The 20606-nt window shown below is 34.9% G+C and overlaps 2 protein-coding genes across 2 annotated transcripts; both read left to right on the forward strand.

The window, feature by feature from the left end:
* The first annotated feature begins 9250 nt into the window (after positions 1–9250).
* Positions 9251–11642, forward strand: LOC117684273 (uncharacterized). Its single transcript, XM_034455661.2, has 3 exons — positions 9251–9533; positions 10085–10469; positions 10999–11642. The coding sequence occupies exons 1-3, from the start codon at positions 9357–9359 to the stop codon at positions 11130–11132; spliced, it is 696 nt and encodes a 231-aa protein (XP_034311552.2). The 5' UTR covers positions 9251–9356; the 3' UTR covers positions 11133–11642.
* Positions 11643–16083: 4441 nt separating this feature from the next.
* Positions 16084–18525, forward strand: LOC105324920 (uncharacterized). Its single transcript, XM_011424171.4, has 3 exons — positions 16084–16368; positions 16924–17308; positions 17842–18525. The coding sequence occupies exons 1-3, from the start codon at positions 16198–16200 to the stop codon at positions 17973–17975; spliced, it is 690 nt and encodes a 229-aa protein (XP_011422473.2). The 5' UTR covers positions 16084–16197; the 3' UTR covers positions 17976–18525.
* The last annotated feature ends 2081 nt before the right edge of the window (positions 18526–20606 follow it).

Genomic DNA, 20606 nt, shown 5'->3' on the forward strand with positions numbered 1-20606 from the left:
TGACGTCATATAATAGCTTCAACTAATCCATGACAATAACAGTTGCTGGTAAATTCCTATAATATGTTTTACGGTGCTACCGTTCTGGCGAGCGCAGCAAGAATTACACACACCTTGCATCATTGTCAACATTATAGTTTTATTTAGGTATCAACGAACATCATAGAATTTTTGAGAGAGTATGGCTCTACAATAAGTATGCCAAAGATACTAATTTTAATGGTTATGATACAAACAGCGCAACCCCCTACCCAGAGAGAGAGAGAGAGAGAGAGAGAGAGAGAGAGAGAGAGAGAGAGAGAGAGAGAGAGAGAGAGAGCCCGGTACCTGTTTGTAGGTGTGTAATTTCCCACTTTTAAATTTAATAGTCTGACTATATTCAATATCTACATAATTTTTTTTACCTGTTTATTTTTTTCATTTTATTCCTTTTTATTTAGTTCAAAATGTCCTATTGTTTATTTCCTCCCTACTCATCTACTAACCTGCCTACTGTACATGCATGCACAATTAGCTTAAAAATGGATTGATATGACAGTAAAGTATGATGGCTCTTGCTAGTATATATATATATATATATATAGATATAGATATAGATATAGATATATATATATATATATATATATATATATATATATATATATATATATATATAATCTCTATATTAAAAAAAGATTAAAAACAAATCATATGTCAATGAGGCAGGTATCGCAGTCTATACTACAATAGCCAGTACACTCATTACAGATGTTAGATCCACCTCTAAATTTATCGCGGGAAATATAGCGCGAGTGCACTGTGACGTCATCTATGACTTTGTTCGTCTTTGTTTACGTTTCTCGACTCAATACGAAGGTATGGAAGCATGTAACAAATCTTTCGAGTCTCGCCAAAGCATATGCGGTACTCAAAACATGTCTTCAAACTTTAAGTCACCGTAAATTACGAGTTAAAAGTCAGCCATTTTTGGCATAGCACCACGGGTGAAAACATTAGAGAGCATTATGGGACGTAGACAAAAAATTTTGTTTGATGAACTGTAGGTTTAGCTCGTTCTTTTACCCGCGCACACTGGTTCTTAGAGCTCGCTTCGCTCGCCGGCGCTGCGCGCCGGCGAGCTGCGCTCGCTATTAACTTTTTGTTCATCTATCAACAATAGTTAATTTACTCATGATACCTGAAATGACCAATTGCCCCTTTTTAATCTAATTGTTTAGTTCATACCGCAGTAAAACTTTGGAGTTGAGCGTACAATGCCTGTCGAATCCCCCGCTTGTACGTCTCCTAATATGTTTTACGGTGCTACCGTTCTGGCGAGCGCAGCAAGAATTACACATACTGTACCTTGCATCATTGTCAACTTATAGTTTTATTAATGTATCAACGAACGTCAAAGAATTTTTGAGAGAGTATTGCTCTACAATAAGTATGCCAAATGTACTAATTTTAATGGTTATGATACATACAGCGCAACCCCCTACCCAGAGAGAGAGAGAGAGAGAGAGAGAGAGAGAGAGAGAGAGAGAGAGAGAGAGAGCGATCCCAGTACCTGTTTGTAGGTGTGTAATTTCCCACTTTTAAATTTAATGGTTTGGCTATATGCAATATCTACATAATTTTTTTACCTGTTTATTTTTTCATTTTATTCCTTTTTATTTAGTTCAAAATGTCCTATTGTTTATTTCCTCCCTACTCATATACTTACCTGCCTACTGCACGGTATATGCATGCACAATTACTTTAAAAATGGATCGATATGACAGTAAAGTATGGCTCTTGCTATTATTTATATATAAGATCTCTATATTAAAAAAAGATTAAAAACAAATCATATGTCAGTGAGGCAGGTATCGCAGACTATAGGCCTACTGAAATATAGCCAGTACACTCATTACAGATGTTTGATCCACCTCTAAATTTATCTCGGGAAATATAGCGCGAGTGCACTGTGACGTCATCCATGACTTTGTTCGTCTTTGTTTACGTTTTTCGACTCAATACGAAGGTATGGAAGCATGTAACAAATCTTTTGAGTCTCGCCAAACCATATGCCGTACTCAAAACGTGTCTTCAAACTTTAAGTCACCGTAAATTACGAGTTAAAAGTCGGCCATTTTTGGCATAGCACCACGGGTGTAAACATTAGAGAGCATTATGGGACGTAGACAAAAAATTTTGTTTGATGAACTGTAGGTGTAGCTCGTTCTTTTTCCCGCGCACACTGGTTCTTAGAGCTCGCTTCGCTAGCCGGTGTAATGAAGAATAATGACCCCCGTAGAATAACGACCGGGGGTCATTTTTCTACGTAGAAAAATGACCCCCCGGTCATTATTCTACGCAGAAAAATGACCCCCCGGTCATTATTCTACGCAGAAAAATGACCCCATTGCCTGAAGAATAAGTGTCATTTACATAAAAATGAGCACATTCCACATGAAGAAAAGTGACCCCTGTAGAATAATGACCCCCTTGTAGATTAAAGTTTTTCAGTATATTTTTTTATTATTTGTGAAATAGTCTTTACACTATTGTAATTTTTACTGCTGAAGTTTACAGAAAGTAACAGAAATTATAATTCATATTCAAATAAACTTAAAGTGAAAGAAGGGTATATCTTAGAAAATAAAAATCCTTCCGTTATAACAAGATATTGACGTATTGCATCGGGGTATGGTTGTCATCTTAACAATGACATTTACATATATCTATGGTGTTCCGATAGGGCCACTTCGACCTTAGGGCGAAGATGCAAGGTTGCAAAGGCGATAGTGCGAAGGCGAAAGAGCAAAAGTGCGAAGATGCGACGACGAAGCGCGAAGATGTGATGCATAAAGTGCGAAGGTGCGAAGGCGAAGGAGCGATACTTCTAACACTCCTTCCCAACTTTGCACTCTGATCTTCGCACTTTCGCCTTCGCCTTTTTTGATTGCATTCAGCAAGTCTCGGTCGATTACATAGAATTTGCAGGTGTCACTACAGTATTAAATTTTACTATATATTCTTACCAAAATTGCACAACTTTACATACAGATTAAAAATTCAAAACGAACTTCTGGAAAAAATCCTCTTGACATCTTTTTAAACAACGCTTCATTTACAATTTTCTAGCAAAATACACACGTGCATCCAGCAAGGCGTGAGACTTTGTTTACCTCGAAGTTACACATGTGCTTGAAAATCAAGCCCGGGCCTTTTCACCCCCCTCCGGAAACAACACGCATCAAAAATTCAAATGACCTCGCATTATTACAAAAATGGGATAGTTAGACCTCTTACACATTGTTTTTCAGCTCATAAAAAAAATCAGCTCCTGTCGCGTGCGGAAACGCCCCGAATTCAAAGGAAAATTCGGGAATTATTTTGGCTCAGCCATGTTTTGACGTGAACCTTCAGTGAAATACTGTTATGACACCTTAATACGGGCACCGTACTCGCTAAGGTTTTCCGATTAATCCATGCTATTATTGGTACGCATGCGCTAGGCCATCGCGCTTACTATGAATGTTTATAAATATTTTAATGTGTACATGTAACATATATATTTACCAGTGCTGGCTATGCCTAATCATTATCTACTCCACACAAAATTTAATGTCCGCCATAATGTGTACATATGCACTTCCAGAATCCTGTCACATACCAGCCGTCTCTTTACCGTGGACCAAACACAGTAACAATGTAATTTCATTATGCGACACTCCTTGCTCATGCATGGATCTAAAGGGGGATAGGGGTCCGCCGCCCCCCCCCCCCGGAAAATTCAATATTAATAATTTCACGCAGTAAAAGAGGAGAGGGAGTCCGGACCCCATCCCCCTGGATAATTTTATTTTATTAATTTTATAAAAATAAAATTTCCAAAATATGCCTCGGAACCCTTTAAACGACGGAGAGCTCCGCAATTATAAAACATAGGTAATGACAGATCACAAAGCTCACCGAGACGAGGCATCACCTTTATGAGGCATCGCCTTTATGAGACCACCTTTATCATATTATATGAAAACCATCCTTTATGATCTTGGATATTCATGGATTCTGTTATGAAACAATATCGTATATCATGATCATCTGTTAAAAAATTGTATGTTAATCATATGTTCATATGTTAATCAATACAATAATATAAAATTAAAATTGCATCCTATCATAATTACAATATATATAATATAATACCATAAAATACCGTAAACTATTGTGAGATATGATATTGTAACGTATGATATGACATTGTATTGTGTTAAAAATTATTGTATTTGATCAAACAATACAATATCATAAAACATAATACAATATAGTATTATATGAAACAATATCAAACTGCAATAATACATCATAACATTGAAACATATGATATCATATTGTATAATTAAGCATTGAATCATTATTGTTTGAAAGATGTGGTCTCATAACTGCAACGGTGTGTGCATACAACTTGTATAACGCGCGCTAGCGCGTTATGAAAATTTGTTTGCACTCATTGTTGCAGTTATGAGACCACATCTTTCAAAAAATAATGATTCAATGCTTATATTTACGTTTTTTAAACATGTATTTCCTTCCCGCAGATATGATTGTCTTATTCAACAAGTAATGCGAAATTAACAGAATGGCCACTGGAACAGCCACAATATGCTGACAAAAATAGTACGCAGCGTTTTAAATTCTAATAACACAATTTTATTTTTCTTTCTGTAATTAAATGAATTTACTCTTGGTATACTAAGAAATAAATCAATTGAATTCATTTAACTGTCAAAATATATTCACATCAATGATATATTCATCAGCTAAGTATAATATCAGGTCGTTATCCGGTTTGAAGTCGCGAGAAGAGTCAGTTCTTGTTCTTCGAGAAATACTGAAGAAATACTGAATGTATTCATACGCACCAGATTTGGTGATTAAGTCTTCTGTGTTGTGTGTAAATATCACTAAAATTAACCAATGCAATTTAATAGAGGGAAAGAAAGTGAATGTAAACATTATAGTTTGATAATTGTATTGTATGATACTGTATCATATTTGATACATACTATGATATTGTATTGTATGATACAATATAATTTGATAAACATTGTATCATATCAAATGAAACAATATCATGGGATAAAGTAAAATATTAAATAATTCAATCATACTGTACACATTGTATCATATGATACAATAATATATATTAAAATCTTATAAAATACAATTTCATGTGGTATGATAATATATCACATAAACCAATATCATATTATACAATATCGTATGATACGATATTTTATAATATTACAATATCATAGGGATCATGTTACATCATTTAAAAACAACTACATCTATCTATCAAGCAGGTTTGAGTGAGGTAGGAGATTTCTTTAGCATCCTTGATAATGGAGATCAGGCTCTGCATCTGAAGCAACCTCTACGTTTCATTTATAATATAGTTAAATCAACTATGCAAGCTATCTATCTAGCTATAAAACATGTGACCTGTTCCAAAAAACTAAACCTCATCAAGAATCATAAACCTATGGCTCTGATTCAGCATTCAAGCCTGTCAGGTGCATCAGTATCATAAGACTATATCAATGCAAGATTGGTGAAGTTAGGACCAGTAATAACTAAGATATCGTCATCAGAGGGCACCTGTGTCAAAAACTTTAACCAGCTCTTAAAATCTTAACCTCCTCCAGCATCCGAAACCTTTTGCTCAGATTCAGCATTTAAGCCTGTCAGGTGTATCACTATAATAAGACGCACCAGTATATTATCATTAGAGGGCACCGCAACAAAAACCTTTAGCTCCTCCTGCATCCGAAACCTATAGCTCAGATTCAGCACTCAAGCCTGTCTGGTGTATCATTATCATAAGACACACCATCCATGCAAGTTTGGTGAAGTACGGACCAGCAGTAACTTAGATATTGTTATTTAAGGCACCTGCAACAAAAACTTTAACCTGCTCCAAAAACCTTAACCTCCTCCAGCATCTGAAAGTTAGGAAGTAGATTCAGTAGGTCCAGATGCATCCTCCATGTAACTTTGGTGAAGAGAGGACAAGTAATAGCTTAGATACAGGAGCTGCAACTAAAACTTTAACCAGCTCCGGACGCCGACGCCGGGGGTATAGCATATGCTCCCATTGACTTCGTCTCGGTGAGCTAAAAGGCGAAAGCGCGAAGATTCGAAGGCGAGAGTGCGAAGTTGCAAAGGCGAAGAAGCGGTAGTAGTATCACTTCTTCGCCTTCGCAACTTAGCACTTTCGTCTTCGCGCTTCGCCGTCGCATCTTCTATATGCTTCATATTGTACTTGCATTGATGATTTCCGCAACACAAACTGCTGGGTATACAAGTGCATCACTCAGAATTAATGATGAAGCCAAAATTATGAAAAGTTTACTCCACTGTTAGGCATTATAACCAAGCTGAATTTACAGCCATTACGCCAGTAGAGGTTAACGGCTAATAAGGAAAATCGTCAAAGTACTGAGAGTACTCGTACAGAAAATATTTTTTACTTTATCCTTGGCATACTTTAGTAAGTTTAGTTAATGCCACGATGATTAATGCATCAATAGTTTGTATGAGCATTAGTAACGTTGGATACAATAAAGATCGTGTGATCAAAATCAAGCGGGATATAAACCCCTAACATGGGTCCTAACCTCTTATCAACGCTTTTAGAAACAATCTTTTCTTATTATAATCGATCAGAGTTTATTATCTATTAAGATTTATTATAGTCAGGTACTCTTCACAAATTTGCTCTAAAAGAATAAAGTCTATCCATGATCACAAATACAACATTACAACAAATGATGTTCATGTATTACGTAGAAGAAAACAAAACTAACGCAGACTGCTTTAAAAAAAAAAAAACTTTCCCCAAGAACTGTAAATAAGAAGTATTCATATTTCTACGTTACCTGCCCCCATAGTCTTTTTCCATAAAGATACATACATGTATCATTCTTCTATTGACAATTCATTCACCAATGAAATAAATATTGCTTATATTATTACAACAATTATTCTTTCATAATTATTGTTCGTTAATTATCACACAATATCCTCATTGTGTATGAATTTTTCTTTATATGCGTCATTTCCCGCCGTTTGTCGACAAGAGAAGTAACGTAACTGTTAACAATCAATTTGTGACAATGTAAGAGTGTTTACGTGTGTTTGCTACGGATAGGAAAAACTAAATACAGCAATTTATTTACAAGATCGGTGTTTATAACTTCAAAATCAGTTGAACAGAGTGAAAAATAAAGTAACTTCAAAGTCATATCTCGGATACGGAGTAACCAATTTCTATTCATGTTTACGGGGGGGGGGGGGGGGGGGGGTCATTTTTCTTCATGTTTCACATGAAGAAAAATAACCCCTGGGTCTTTTTTCTTCAGAAAAATCCAATTATTCTTCAGCTAGGGGGGTCATTATTCTACGTAGAAAAATGACCCCCGGTCATTATTCTACGGGGGTCATTATACTTCATTACACTGGCGCTGCGCGCCGGCGAGCTGCGCTCGCTATAAAGGAATCTTACATTTGAGCGTGTGCATCAGTACATGTATAATATAGAACTGCATTATTTGACCATTAAGAAACATACATTTAAACTTTATACTTTTCTCATTTTCATTTCTATGATTATTTTCTTAATATTACAACGTGACCTCGAACAATCTTTTACTGTGCTAGAGCTATTGTTTACTAAACGTTATTTAGAATGGGCAAGATCATTATGTTTATTTGTTGTTATCCGAGGAGTCCTAAACGTTTTCCAAAATAAATTTAGATCTATTACATAAAATTTTTGATAAACAACGTTTTACCTGAAAGGAAGCAAAGGCGCAGAATTTTAAAAGAAAAGCCCCCTATGATTCGAACACCCTCTCAGCCGTGAGATACTGTCTATAGACCCCGCCTTTTTTTAAATTTATGTTTTATTTATAGACCTCCGCCTATCACACTGAGCTAAGTTGACACATACCAATCGTTGTGAAGTAGTTTGACGATTATAAATAAATTTTTAACGTTTTTGTGAAAAATAAAAAATTTGACCCATAATGGGTCAAGACTCCACTTTAAAAAATCAATAATAAAAAAGATTGAAAACTTATCCTTTTAACATAAGTACTTTTAAGATAGAGTCTAGACCCATTCGTACCAAAATATTGCAATTTATCACAGTAATTGGTCAAGATTAAGGCATAAAACGTCGTGTGGCTTAATTTGGAAATCTACTTCTTGAGTTGATAGAATGAAAACACGTTATTAACGTGTATCGCGAAATTCATAGTGCATGTATTATCAATGTATACAAGCCAAGAAAACATATTTTATTAACATTCGAAGTAGTTTTTTTTTATTGCTTCAAGTGGGGGATATGGAAGGCCTTGTACGCCCCTGTCCGGTAGATTTTAATTAGTTTTACCAAGCTTGATTGATAGTTGGAGAGGATTAATAAAAATTATAAATAATTCAGGTAAATTTTAGAGGATCTAGACATTAGATTTTTCATCGGTGTATTCCCGTTTTACTCTAGTTTGTGTATCAAAATAAATATTGATAATTTGTGGTAAAAACCCGGAAGAGCTGGAAATTTTAAGAATTGTCGAAAAAATGTATACTGCGGAGAGTCGATATCCAGAAAATAAGCTTGTTAACATACATGCATAGAGACTTTTATCTTCTGCTAGTTGTACATCTATCCATTAAAGAATTTCAATATTAAGTCTGATAATTGCCAAGTTTGAACTACCCTAAAATTTTCAATCTAACAGGAACATCTCTGCTGCATTGGCGAGAAAAAAGTTTATTTATCCGACTAAGACATTTTCAGACGTGCGCTTTTTTAATGGTTTGAGTCCAATGTGTCTTGACATTTGAGTTTTTTTCTTCAAACATTGGCATAAAAAGCGCATATCTATAAAAAAATTATCGTTAATATCAGAACAATCGCCTTCAGTCTTTAAACCATTTGATGAAAGATGCAGTCTTCCACTTGTTTTTACTGGACTGTATAGTGCAGACGAAAGTGAATGATAAACAAGAGAAATCCAAGTTTGCATTTTTCCTAAAGATAAAATTATTTGTTATCTTAGAGTATTTAGAATTTCAGAAAGAACGACGAAAAGAAAAAAAAACAAACCAAAATTACCCCTGACTCACGACAGAGTGCACAGGATCGTTCCCCATTAATTATCAGTTTATCTAAGACGGACAGATCCGCATTCCTTTCGTCTAACGACACCCAAGACCAGTACCCCAGGGGGTAACCAGGGTACCTTGATGACAAGGAAGAGAAAGTTGTATAAAAGAGAGAGGTAGACATCTGTGGAGTTATAACCAGACCAGACTCTATGACAATGGAGACCATCAGTGTATTGTTTGCCCTGACTGTTGCCGGTGGGTTGGTGTCCCTTGCTGAGGCCCACGGACGCCTGATCCTACCCCCCTCTAGAAGCTCCATGTGGCGGTTCGGGTTCCCCACCCCTAAGAATTACCAAGACATGCAGTTGTGGTGCGGCGGCACATGGGTGAGTTCTTTATAAAATGTTCATTTACCGGTAATCTGTCCACTGTTTTATTGAGATAAGTAATTAAGGTTAAAAAGTTCGTAATGTAAAATATTTACAATATTTATTTGGATAATCAATTTGAATTTTTTTCAAATTGAAATTTGAAAGAAAATAACTTTTTAACGTTTTAGGACAATTTTCCGTTTAAAAGCTTTAAAAGCTCTTACGAAAAATCATACACTAGTACTTTGATAGATTCTAAACAAATTTAGAAATAATAAACATAATATACAAAACAAAAAATAAGACAAATTGGTTGGCTTTTGTTACGAGTCTACTGGAATTAGCAATTAAAAGTGAAATGTTTCAATTCAAGGCAAGTTTTTTTGCATCTATTTGAAAATACTACACAAAATTATTGGCATAAACAAATGTTGGTTCAGTTTTTCATTAATTTTTTTTTTTTTTTTTGGGGGGGGGGGGGTAATTGCGAGACGACACAGTTACATGGTTGTATGTGGCATGCGTTAAAATACAAGTGTAGCAAAAGAATATCTTTTTGTCCACAGAACCAGTGGGGTCTGAACGGAGGACGATGTGGTGTATGTGGAGACCCGTACCAACAGAATCCCCGCGAGAACGAGGCTGGCGGGAAATACGCCACCGGCATCATATCCCGATGCTACCGGTATTTTCCCGCCGGACAGATAATTGCCGTGCAGGTGGACCTCACGGTGAACCACTTTGGCTACTTTGAGTTTCGACTGTGTGAGCACAACGATACCTCCACCCCTATAACCCAAGCCTGCCTGGACGCCAACCTCCTCCAGTTCGCGGATGGCAGCACGCGACATTACGTGAGAGAGCGGGACTACGGGGTAATGACGTTAAACCTCCGTATACCACCCACAGTGGTGTGTACTCAGTGTGTACTGCAGTGGAAGTACCATACAGGTATAACTTAAATGCATATTAATGTTTTATATCCAAATAAGGACAAGTTTACAGATAAAATTCTATATACTGACGCTGCAAACAATATTTTATTCGTGTACGAGAAAAAAAAGCCGTAAACCTGTTTTTCTGTAGTTTGTAATTTGTTTCAGACTTCGTCCCGAAAATAATTCACTGCAAACATGTTAATCACGCGTTCTTCCCAATTAAAGTCGATGTCTGAGAGCATTACCCCCCTCCCAGAGTTCTAAACCCTGTCTCTTTCGCACGTTAGAATAATAGATTATTGTTCTGTAAATCACATATATACTAACTACGTCCGATCCGCAACTACAAATTCAAGTGTGATCTTCAGGTGTACTATTCATACTACTATAAAGGTGTAATTGTTCAATTGCAATACACTAATACCAACTCTATCACTACGTCTTCAGAGGAAGCAATGAACTCACCCACCTTTTTACAGTTTAGTTATCACTCTATCGACATAGTTGGAGTTAATCTCACACTTGACTTTGTTGTTTTGTAGGTAACAGCTGGGGTAGAGACGAGGGTGGGGAAGGCATTGGTCACGGTCCCCAGGAGGAATTCTACGGCTGTTCAGACATCGCCATCCTACCAAACTGTGATGACGTCACAGGAAAAGCAGCCACTCCCCACTAAGGCCCTTTCAGGGACGACGCAAGCCAAGACATAGTATCTGTAAACTATGATCACTTTGTTGCTGGAATTGGTTACAGGATGGTCCAAATGAATGCAAAGGTTTAAGTGGAGTTTTACAGCATGCGCAGACATCATCTTCTTTAACAGAGGGAAAGACAGTGCAAGCAAAGTCAAGTTGTGTTGTCCTATGTATATATTGCAGTATATTTGTGCTTTTGCACTTTGAATTAATCAATTTTGAAAGCTTTCTTCCTGTATTTCAATCTGCTTCGATTGATCTTATTGATAATTAATATCCCTAAGAGAAACTGCCTTTATAATTTTGTTCACATATGATGATTGTTGAAAGTTGAACTTTCTTGAACAATTAATAAAAATTGAAAATTGTCTACTTTTGTATTGTGCAATAGCTTTTAATCACATGAAAATGAGATACAAACTAATTATTATCAGAATAAAGTGATTTTTTAATTATTTATTCTAATCTTTAATAACGCGATCTGCATCTTTCCTTTATTTCTTAATCATTATTGAGCATAAATGTGAACTATACTAGTTTGCATGAAGAAAAGCATGTCAACCAGTCTACTCAAAAGCTAAAGAGAGTGTGTGACCAGACAGTTTTACGAGACGGCTATTGTTGGCTTTTGGATAAAACAATGGTTCGATGGCTCCCAATAAAGAATAAATGCGCGTGAATGGTGCTCATTCAGAGCGGGAGTAGGTGTGTAAGGGGAGACATCTTCTCCTCTCCGACTGTTATAGCATAAGTATATCAAGGTATTTCATGGGGAAATTGATTTTATAAGGAAATACATGATTAAATCGGTTCGAAAAAAGACTAAGAAACACATAATTAATTCAACAGCACTTGTTTCTGTATTAGGCGTATTCTAATGCGTAGCTAACTTTGGTAAAAAAAAAAGAGAACTTCATCATAGAAAAAACTATCTGTGTTCAATAGGTTTACAAGCACTCAATAGTGTATGGACAATTTCAAAAACTGGAATGATAAAGAATAAATATACGACTGCATGGCAGTTTAAATGACCTGATCAGAAGAGATGAATCAAAACAATTCTATATTAATAATGTTAAGCTTGTCGCTATAATTACTATAGTGCACATACATGTACTGAAGAATGATTGTATTTTTTTAACTTCACGTCGAGATTCTTTCAAGCCTTCCAGTTGTGACCCATGACCGGTGCTAGAGGTCATTGGACAGTAGGGGATATTTGTCGTACCCATACGAGAACATAAACTTTTTTTCTGGAATATTGGAGAAAATTGACAAACTTGTTTCCACAAGAAGTATTCCTACCCAGACAATGACAGCTGATAGTTGACACGACATTTCTGAAAAGTATGGCAAATGATACATAAATTTTTATTTAAAAGTTACACGTAGATCAATTTATTTTCTTGAGCCAAATTTGAACATCTTGTTTCGTGGTTGCTGAATTGGGAATAAACTTTGAAATGTGTGCATGACCTTAAGTTTGTAGTTTACACTGACCGAAAGTTTTTTGATCAATTTTTCCTTTGATATGTTGATCAAAAGAAGAAAAAAATCCGGAAAAAATTGACAATTTATTACCTGAAATTGAACAGTTAATGCTTAGGGGGTCTTTTAGTATTCCAGACACATCTGTTGATTTTGTTAAGAAAAATGTACAATGTATATACAATATACAAGCAATGTCTAACTCAGAGGCTACTGGTTTGGATGACATTTCTGTAAAATAGATGAAATTGAGTGTAGATGTGATTGCTGAAAGTTTGACTGTTTTTTTAACTATATCTTTGAAAAGATGTGGGGTTGTATATGAATGGAAAAAGCGAGAGTTACTCCTCTTTTTAAATCAGGTGAAAATTTCATTGTAATCAATTATCGACCTATGTCAGTTTTACCAATTGTCAGCAAAATAATAGAAAAACATGTTTTAATTCCTTTTATCTGAATAAACTTTAACTGAACACCAATCTGGTTTTAGACCTACGAAAGTGTATTGTCTGATGGAAAAGATGTTACAATTGGTGTTCCGCAAGGATCTATTTTGGGGCCTTTGTTTTTTTTTATATTATTTGTAAATGACTATCCAAAGTGTCTTAAACATTCAAATGTAAAATATTTATGCAGACGTTACAACTCAAGATGTTTCCCATAAATGTATTGATATTATTGAACAAAAGTTGTATGAAGATCTTTTATATTCTGTAAATTGGATGAACAGTAACAAGTTGACTTTAAACTTCGAGAAAACTCAGTGTATGTTTATTGGTACAAAACAAAAACTATCGAAATATAGAAAGTTGTATATCAAAGTTGGTGATGTTGTTTTAAATACTGTATAAAAGGCTACACATCTTGGTGTTACCATAGATGAATCGCTTACTTGGTCGGAGCACATTGAATTTTTAAGCAAAAACTCAAAAGTAGGTATTTTATATCGCCTTGATGTTTTTATGTCAAATGCGGCTTTATTAAAGATTTATAAGATTGTTATTTTCCTACATTTTAAGTACTGTTGTACAGTCTGGTGTTCAGCCAAAAACAATGGCCAAATTAAGAAAAAAATTAAATACAGAAAAGGACAGATAGAAATATACTAAATGTGAAAACCACTCAACTTTCCTCTGTTGATATTTTTAGAGTTCTACAATGGATGCCTATTCAGGATAATTTATTTTCAAAAACTTTTGTTAGCTTTTAAAATTTAAAAGGGCATGACCACAGAATACATGATTGTTTTTAGATATGTAAACCAAGTAAGTTCTAGAGAAACAGAAAGCTGTGTAAGTTGATTGTTATATGTACCAAGATCAAGAACTTAATATTAGAAGTACTCTTTTAGATTATTATCAGCTATCTAATGGAATCAATTGCCAGATTGTGTTCGAACATGTAACAGCGCGGCTTCTTTTAAAACAAAGTATTTACAACAATATTATCTAGAAAAGAAAATGTTATAGATTATGATATCAAATCAGTGCATTTTTATTTATTAATGAGTTTGTATATTTCATCTACACCATTTATCTTTGTGTCTTATATTTATTGTTGTACATATGTTTTTTACAGGACCACAATGTAAATTAATACATTGTTACTGAATATGCTATTCTGCCTAAATAAAAGACTCTATCAATATTATAAAAAATTTAAAATCTCTTAAAAAAATATGCGTAGCTACAATTGGTTAATTTAATTCGGAAAAAGACTTAAAAGCATCGACATATTGCCAGAAGGCTTCAGATATTATGACTAAGTATCAATGCAAATCAATTTAAAATATAACAGATCACAAACTTTAAAGTTTCACGGAAGTGTTGATATTTCATCCTGGATATAGGTTTAGTTTTCATTAATGATGAGAAAAAACTGAACATTTTGTTGTTAAGAAATCGCAACTTCAGATAAAGTTTCACAAAGCCCTGCAATATGAAAGACGTTGTCAGTATATGCACAGTCAACACAATGGTCACATTGCTTGACAAGAATATTGTGAGAGGACTTGTGCGGTACCACCATTATTCATTGAACACTCATTTAATTTGATTTTTTTGCTTGGTCAATCCACAAAATGTGACACAAACTATTGTTTAGTCATTCAAGATTTCTAAACCCCCTAAATTTCATTAAATCAATGGAAATTAATGTCCACGAAACCACGGTATTACATTTTGTTACATATTTGGTGATTAAAGAAAACAATTCATTGGAGACTGTTTGATATAAGTGATATATAAAAATATATCATCTCCGATACATATACCCAATACCTACAAAAAAATATCATCTCCATTACATAAACTGAATACATGATATATACTAGTACAAAGAAACAACCATTACATAAACTAAACCTCTTGACATACAACGACATTGAGCATAATCTTCACAACATAATACCAGCATTCCATTTACTTCCTATTCCTTCTACCGATATACAATTGTTCTAAAATTGACTTTTTATCTATGAATATTAGAAGTAGTTAAAAGACTCAAAGCTAAAAAGACCAATCAGGTGTTTTTATAAAGACTTTACCGGAGTAAAATTTAGATTTTAATCTTTCAATTGTAGATTGATCTCAGTTTTACCAAGCTTGATTGATAGTTTGGGAGGAACAATAAAACTACAATAAATTTAGGTAAATTTGAGAGGATCTAAACATTATCTATTTCATCGGTATGTACCCGTTTTGTTCTATTTTGTGAATCGAAAAAATAATGATAATTTTTAGGTAAAAACCATGAAGAGCTGTAAATTTTCAGAGTTGTCAAAAGATGCATATTGCGGATAGGTGATAACCAGATAAAAAGCTTGTTAATATGCATGCATACATATATATTTTGTTGTTAGTTCTACAACTATTCTTTAAGCAAAGTATTTCAAGAATGCCTAGTTTGAACTACCTTAACATTTTGAATTTAACAAGAATGTCTTTATTGCAATGGTGAAAAAAGTTTTAAATATGCACTAAGAAAATTTCGGGCGTGCTTTGTTTTTTTATGATTTGAGTCCATTGTGTCTGACATTGGAATTCTTTTCTTCAAACATTGAATAAAAAAGCGCATATCTAAAAAAAACAGATTATCGTTAAACTGATGTGTTTAAGAGCTTGTGTTTCAGAACAATACCTTCAGTCTTTCAACATTTTGTTAAAAGATGGCCTTGCATGTACTTGTTTACCTATACTGGACTGTATAGTGCAGACGAAAGTGAATGATAAACAGGAGAAATCCAAGTTTGCATTTTTTCCCAAAGATAAAATTATTTGTTATCTTAGAGTATGTAGAATTTCAGAAAGAACGACGAAAACCCCCAGAATAAAAACCAGAAATGTTCCCGATCTGACTCACGACAGAGTGCAAAGGATCGTTCCCCCATTAATTATCAGTTTGTCTTAGACGGACAGATCCGCATTCCTTTCGTCTAACGACATCCAAGACCAGTACCCCAGGGGGTAACCAGGGTACCTTGATGACAAGGAAGAGAAAGTTGTATAAAAGAGAGAGGTAGATATCTGTGGAGTTATAACCAGACCAGACTCTCTGACGATGGAGACCATCAGTGTATTGTTTGCCCTGACTGTTGCCGGTGGGTTGGTGTCCCTTGCTGAGGCCCACGGACGCCTGATCCTACCCCCCTCTAGAAGCTCCATGTGGCGGTTCGGGTTCCCCACCCCAAAGAATTACCAAGATATGCAGTTGTGGTGCGGCGGCTCATGGGTGAGTTCTTTATAACGATAAAAATATTCATTTACTGGTAATCTGTCCAGTGTTTTATTGAGATTAGTAATCTAGGTTAAAAAGTTCGTAATGTAAAATATTTACAAGGTTTATTTGCATAATCAATTTGAAATATTTTCAAATTGGAATTTGAAAGAAAATAACTTTTTTAAGTTTTAGGACAATATTCCGTTTCAAAGCTTTAAAAGCTCTTACGGAAAATCATACACTAGTACATAGATAGATTATAAACAAACTTAAAAATAATGAACCAAAAATACGAAAACAAAAAATATGACACAAATTGGTTGGCTTTTAATTTGTTTCGAGTCTACTGGAATTGGCAATTAAAAGTGAAATGTTTCAATTCAAGGAAATTTTTTTTGGCATCTATTTGAAAATACTACAGAAAATTATTGGCATAAAAAAATCTTGGTTCAGTTTTTCATTAATTTTTTTTTGGGGGGGGGGATTGCAAGACGACACAGTTACATGGTTGTATATGGCAAGAGTTATTATACAAGTTTAGCAAAGGATTTTTCTTTTGGTCCACAGAACCAGTGGGGTCTTAATGGAGGACGATGTGGTGTATGTGGAGACCCGTACCAACAGAATCCCCGCGAGAACGAGGCTGGCGGGAAATACGCCACCGGCATCATATCCCGATGCTACCGGTATTTTCCCACCGGACAGATAATTGCCGTGCAGGTGGACCTCACGGTGAACCACCTTGGCTACTTTGAGTTCCGACTGTGTGAGCACAACGACACCTCCACCCCAACATCACAAGCCTGCCTGGACGCCAACCTCCTTCAGTTCGCGGACGGCAGCACGCGACATTACGTGAGAGAGCGGGACTACGGGGTGATGACGTTAAACCTCCGTATACCACCCACAGTGGTGTGTACTCAGTGTGTACTGCAGTGGAAGTACCATACAGGTATAAATGTATATTATGTTTTATATCCAAATAAGGACCAGTTTACAGATGAAATGCTATATATATATTGACGCTGCAAACAATCGTTTATTTGTGTACGAGAAAAAATCGCCGTAAACCTGTTTTTCTGTAGTTTGTAATTTGTTTCAGACTTCGTCCCGAAATTAATTCACTGCAAACATGTTAATCACGCGTTCTTCCCAATTAAAGTCGATGTCTGAGAGCATTACCCCCCTTCCAGTGTTCTAAACCCTGTCTCTTTTGCACATTTGAATAATAGATTATGGTTTGATCTGTTATTATCACATATGTACTAAGTACGTCCCATCCTCAATTAAAAATTCAAGTGTGATCTTAAGGTGCAATATTCATCCTACTATAAAGGTGTAATTGTTCAATTGCAATACACTAATACCAACTCTATCACTACGTCTTCAGAGGAAGCAATGAACTCACCCACCTTTTTACAGTTTAGTTATCACTCTATCGACATAGCTGGAGTTAATCTCACACTTGACTTTGTTATTTTGTAGGTAACAGCTGGGGTAGAGACAAGGGTGGGGAAGGCATTGGTCACGGTCCCCAGGAGGAATTCTACGGCTGTTCAGACATCGCCATCCTACCAAACTGTGATGACGTCACAGGAAAAGCAGCCACTCCCCACTAAGGCCCTTTCAGGGACGACGCAAGCCAAGACATAGTATCTGTAAACTATGATCACTTTGTTGCTGGAATTGGTTACAGGATGGTCCCAATGAAGGCAAACATTTGAGTGGAGTTTTATAGCATGCGCAGACACCATCTCTTTTAAGAGGGAAAGAAAGTGCAATCAAATTCAAGTTATTCTGTCCTATGTATATAACGGTATTGCTGTATATTTGTGCTACACACACTTTAAATCAATCAATTTGATAGCTTAAAGGCTTTTCTATATTTCTATAAGCTTAAATTCATCTTTTTGATAAATAACAGCCTTTAGTGTTTAATTACATACGATAATTGTTGAAAGTTGAACTTCCTTGAGCAATTTATCAAAGTTGAAATCACGGAAACTTGGTCTTAGCTAAGCATAGTAATCCAAAAGTGTTCTACTTTTGTATCGTGCAATACCTTTTCAATCACATGAAAATGAGATACAAAATACATGCAATTATTATCAGTATAGTGACTATGTCAATTATTTACTTTTAATCTTTAATAAAGCGATCTGCATCTGTGCATTTCTTTCTATCTCATTATTGTGCAGAAAAAAGAACTGTACTCCATACAAACGGAGAAAAACGTGCATACCAGTCCACGCAAAAGCTAACGGACGTTTGCGTCCATACAATTTTAAGAGACTGCTATTATGGCTTTTGAATAAAATAATGGTTCAATGGCTCCCAGCAAAAAATAACTGCGTGTGAATGATGCTTTTTGAGACTGGAAGTAGGTGAGTCAAGGGAGAGATAGTCCCCTCTCCGACTGTTATAAGCATAAGTATATCCTGGCATTTCTTTGGGGAAATTGAATTCATACGGAAATATATTACCAGATCGGTTCGAATAAAGACAAAAAAAACATAATTAGAAAAGTTCAATAGCACTTGTTTATGTGTTAAGTGTTCTCTAATGCGTAGTTGACTCTGGTAAAATAAAAACTTCATCACAGAAACACATATCTGTATTCAATAAGTATACTAGCGCTTACACTCAAATTCACTAAGCAGAGGCAGCTGATGTCCCGTCGTTTGATTTTTTCCTGTTTGTCGTATTGATAAAAATATTATTATTATGTCGCTTTCCAAACAGCAGATTATGGACATATTTGAATTGTCTTTTGTTTCAATGATTATTAATGGATTCTAAACTTTTTACATCTAAATTTTAAATGTACGTTACTATCGCCTGTCGGAAGGTAACAAATTGCATGAATTTCTTTTAATAATAAGAATAAACTTTACAAAAAGAGAACCACTATTGGATATTCACAAATATGCATCACATTGTCAAGAAGAAATCAAAGTACTGAAGAACTGACGGGAGTTGATTTTATCAATGTTTATTTATTTTAAAATCATTGATATTTTATTTTGCATGACAAGTACATGTAGTTTCTAATTTGAATTATGCACATTTTTATAATATGAATTTTTGGACTTTCTCGACACGAATGTCGAAAAAAACCCCATATGAATCATGTTAAATCATATTAAAAGATAAAATTAGTTCAATCAAACTATGTATCAGTGACAGAAATATTTCTCGAAAATTGTATGGATCCAAGCAATATTGAACTCTAGTCTGGTTCAACCAAACGCTCGGCTGACACCGTAAATCTCCGACAAGGATTTACGGAGACAGCCGAGCGTCGAGTTGGACGAAACTATATTGAACTCTGGCGTAGTAATACATACGAATACAAAAAATATTCAAATTGTTCGTACCATTTAAAATTTGACTATTTTCAAGGTATTTATAAATAAGTTTCCTTGAAAAACAATGCTTTAGCATACATTACATCGAATTAATCAATTATTTTCAAGAACTAAGTCTTGTCAGCAGCAATGATTTGTGCTGAGGTCCAAACACTGTTTCACTTTCGGTTTGTCTGAGTGACTGCATAGGAGAGTTGATTAAAATCAACTCCCAAAAATGGTATCAAGAGAAAAGCATATCATTCTGAAAAATGCATAAAAAAATTAAAAATGTACGTTACCTGCATCTCTCAGACGACACATTGATAGTTATTAAACTTAAAATAATCTGAAATAATAAAATAATTAACTATTCAAGCAAGTATTAATTGAAAAACAGTTTTTACCTTTAGGTTTAAGACCTTTCAAGTGCGTACAATTGAGCCAATTACTATTGCAAAATAAAACATTCTATTGTGCCCTCCAATACTGCTGCAATTGATTTTAGTTTTTGCTAATCATGGCATAAAAACAAAAACGTTGCAACATATACATACAGGTATATTTTTTAACGAACAAATACATTTAACAATCATATAAATGGTTCAATTTATTGGCTGATATAGGATAGATAAACATCAGGATATGTTTTAACTAAAACCACAAACTTTTTCAAAGTCAAAATTTAACCCTGTGTTCAAGCAAATATCATTTTACCACATTTTATTTTTTGGACAATTTGGCATTTGAGCATCTTGTTTGGAAGTTGCTGGACTGGGAATAAACAACAATGCATTGTTCATTCACTTGCATTACATTCACATGACCCTTCGGAGTTTACACTCTACGAAAGTTTTCAGGTCAGTTTGTCCTTTGATACGTCGATCAAAAGAAAAATTAATA

Source organism: Magallana gigas, chromosome 7, assembly GCF_963853765.1.
Source record: "Magallana gigas chromosome 7, xbMagGiga1.1, whole genome shotgun sequence".
Taxonomy (NCBI): Eukaryota; Metazoa; Mollusca; class Bivalvia; order Ostreida; family Ostreidae; genus Magallana; species Magallana gigas.

Excerpts from the sequence above, each read along its gene's own strand:
- LOC117684273 (XM_034455661.2), top strand. The coding sequence starts at position 9,357 with ATGACAATGGAGACCATCAGTGTATTGTTTGCCCTGACTGTTGCCGGT. Across the intron at positions 9,534-10,084 it reads TGTGGTGCGGCGGCACATGG|AACCAGTGGGGTCTGAACGG; the intron begins GTGAGTTCTTTA and ends TTTTGTCCACAG. Across the intron at positions 10,470-10,998 it reads GCAGTGGAAGTACCATACAG|GTAACAGCTGGGGTAGAGAC; the intron begins GTATAACTTAAA and ends GTTGTTTTGTAG.
- LOC105324920 (XM_011424171.4), top strand. The coding sequence starts at position 16,198 with ATGGAGACCATCAGTGTATTGTTTGCCCTGACTGTTGCCGGTGGGTTG. Across the intron at positions 16,369-16,923 it reads TGTGGTGCGGCGGCTCATGG|AACCAGTGGGGTCTTAATGG; the intron begins GTGAGTTCTTTA and ends TTTGGTCCACAG. Across the intron at positions 17,309-17,841 it reads GCAGTGGAAGTACCATACAG|GTAACAGCTGGGGTAGAGAC; the intron begins GTATAAATGTAT and ends GTTATTTTGTAG.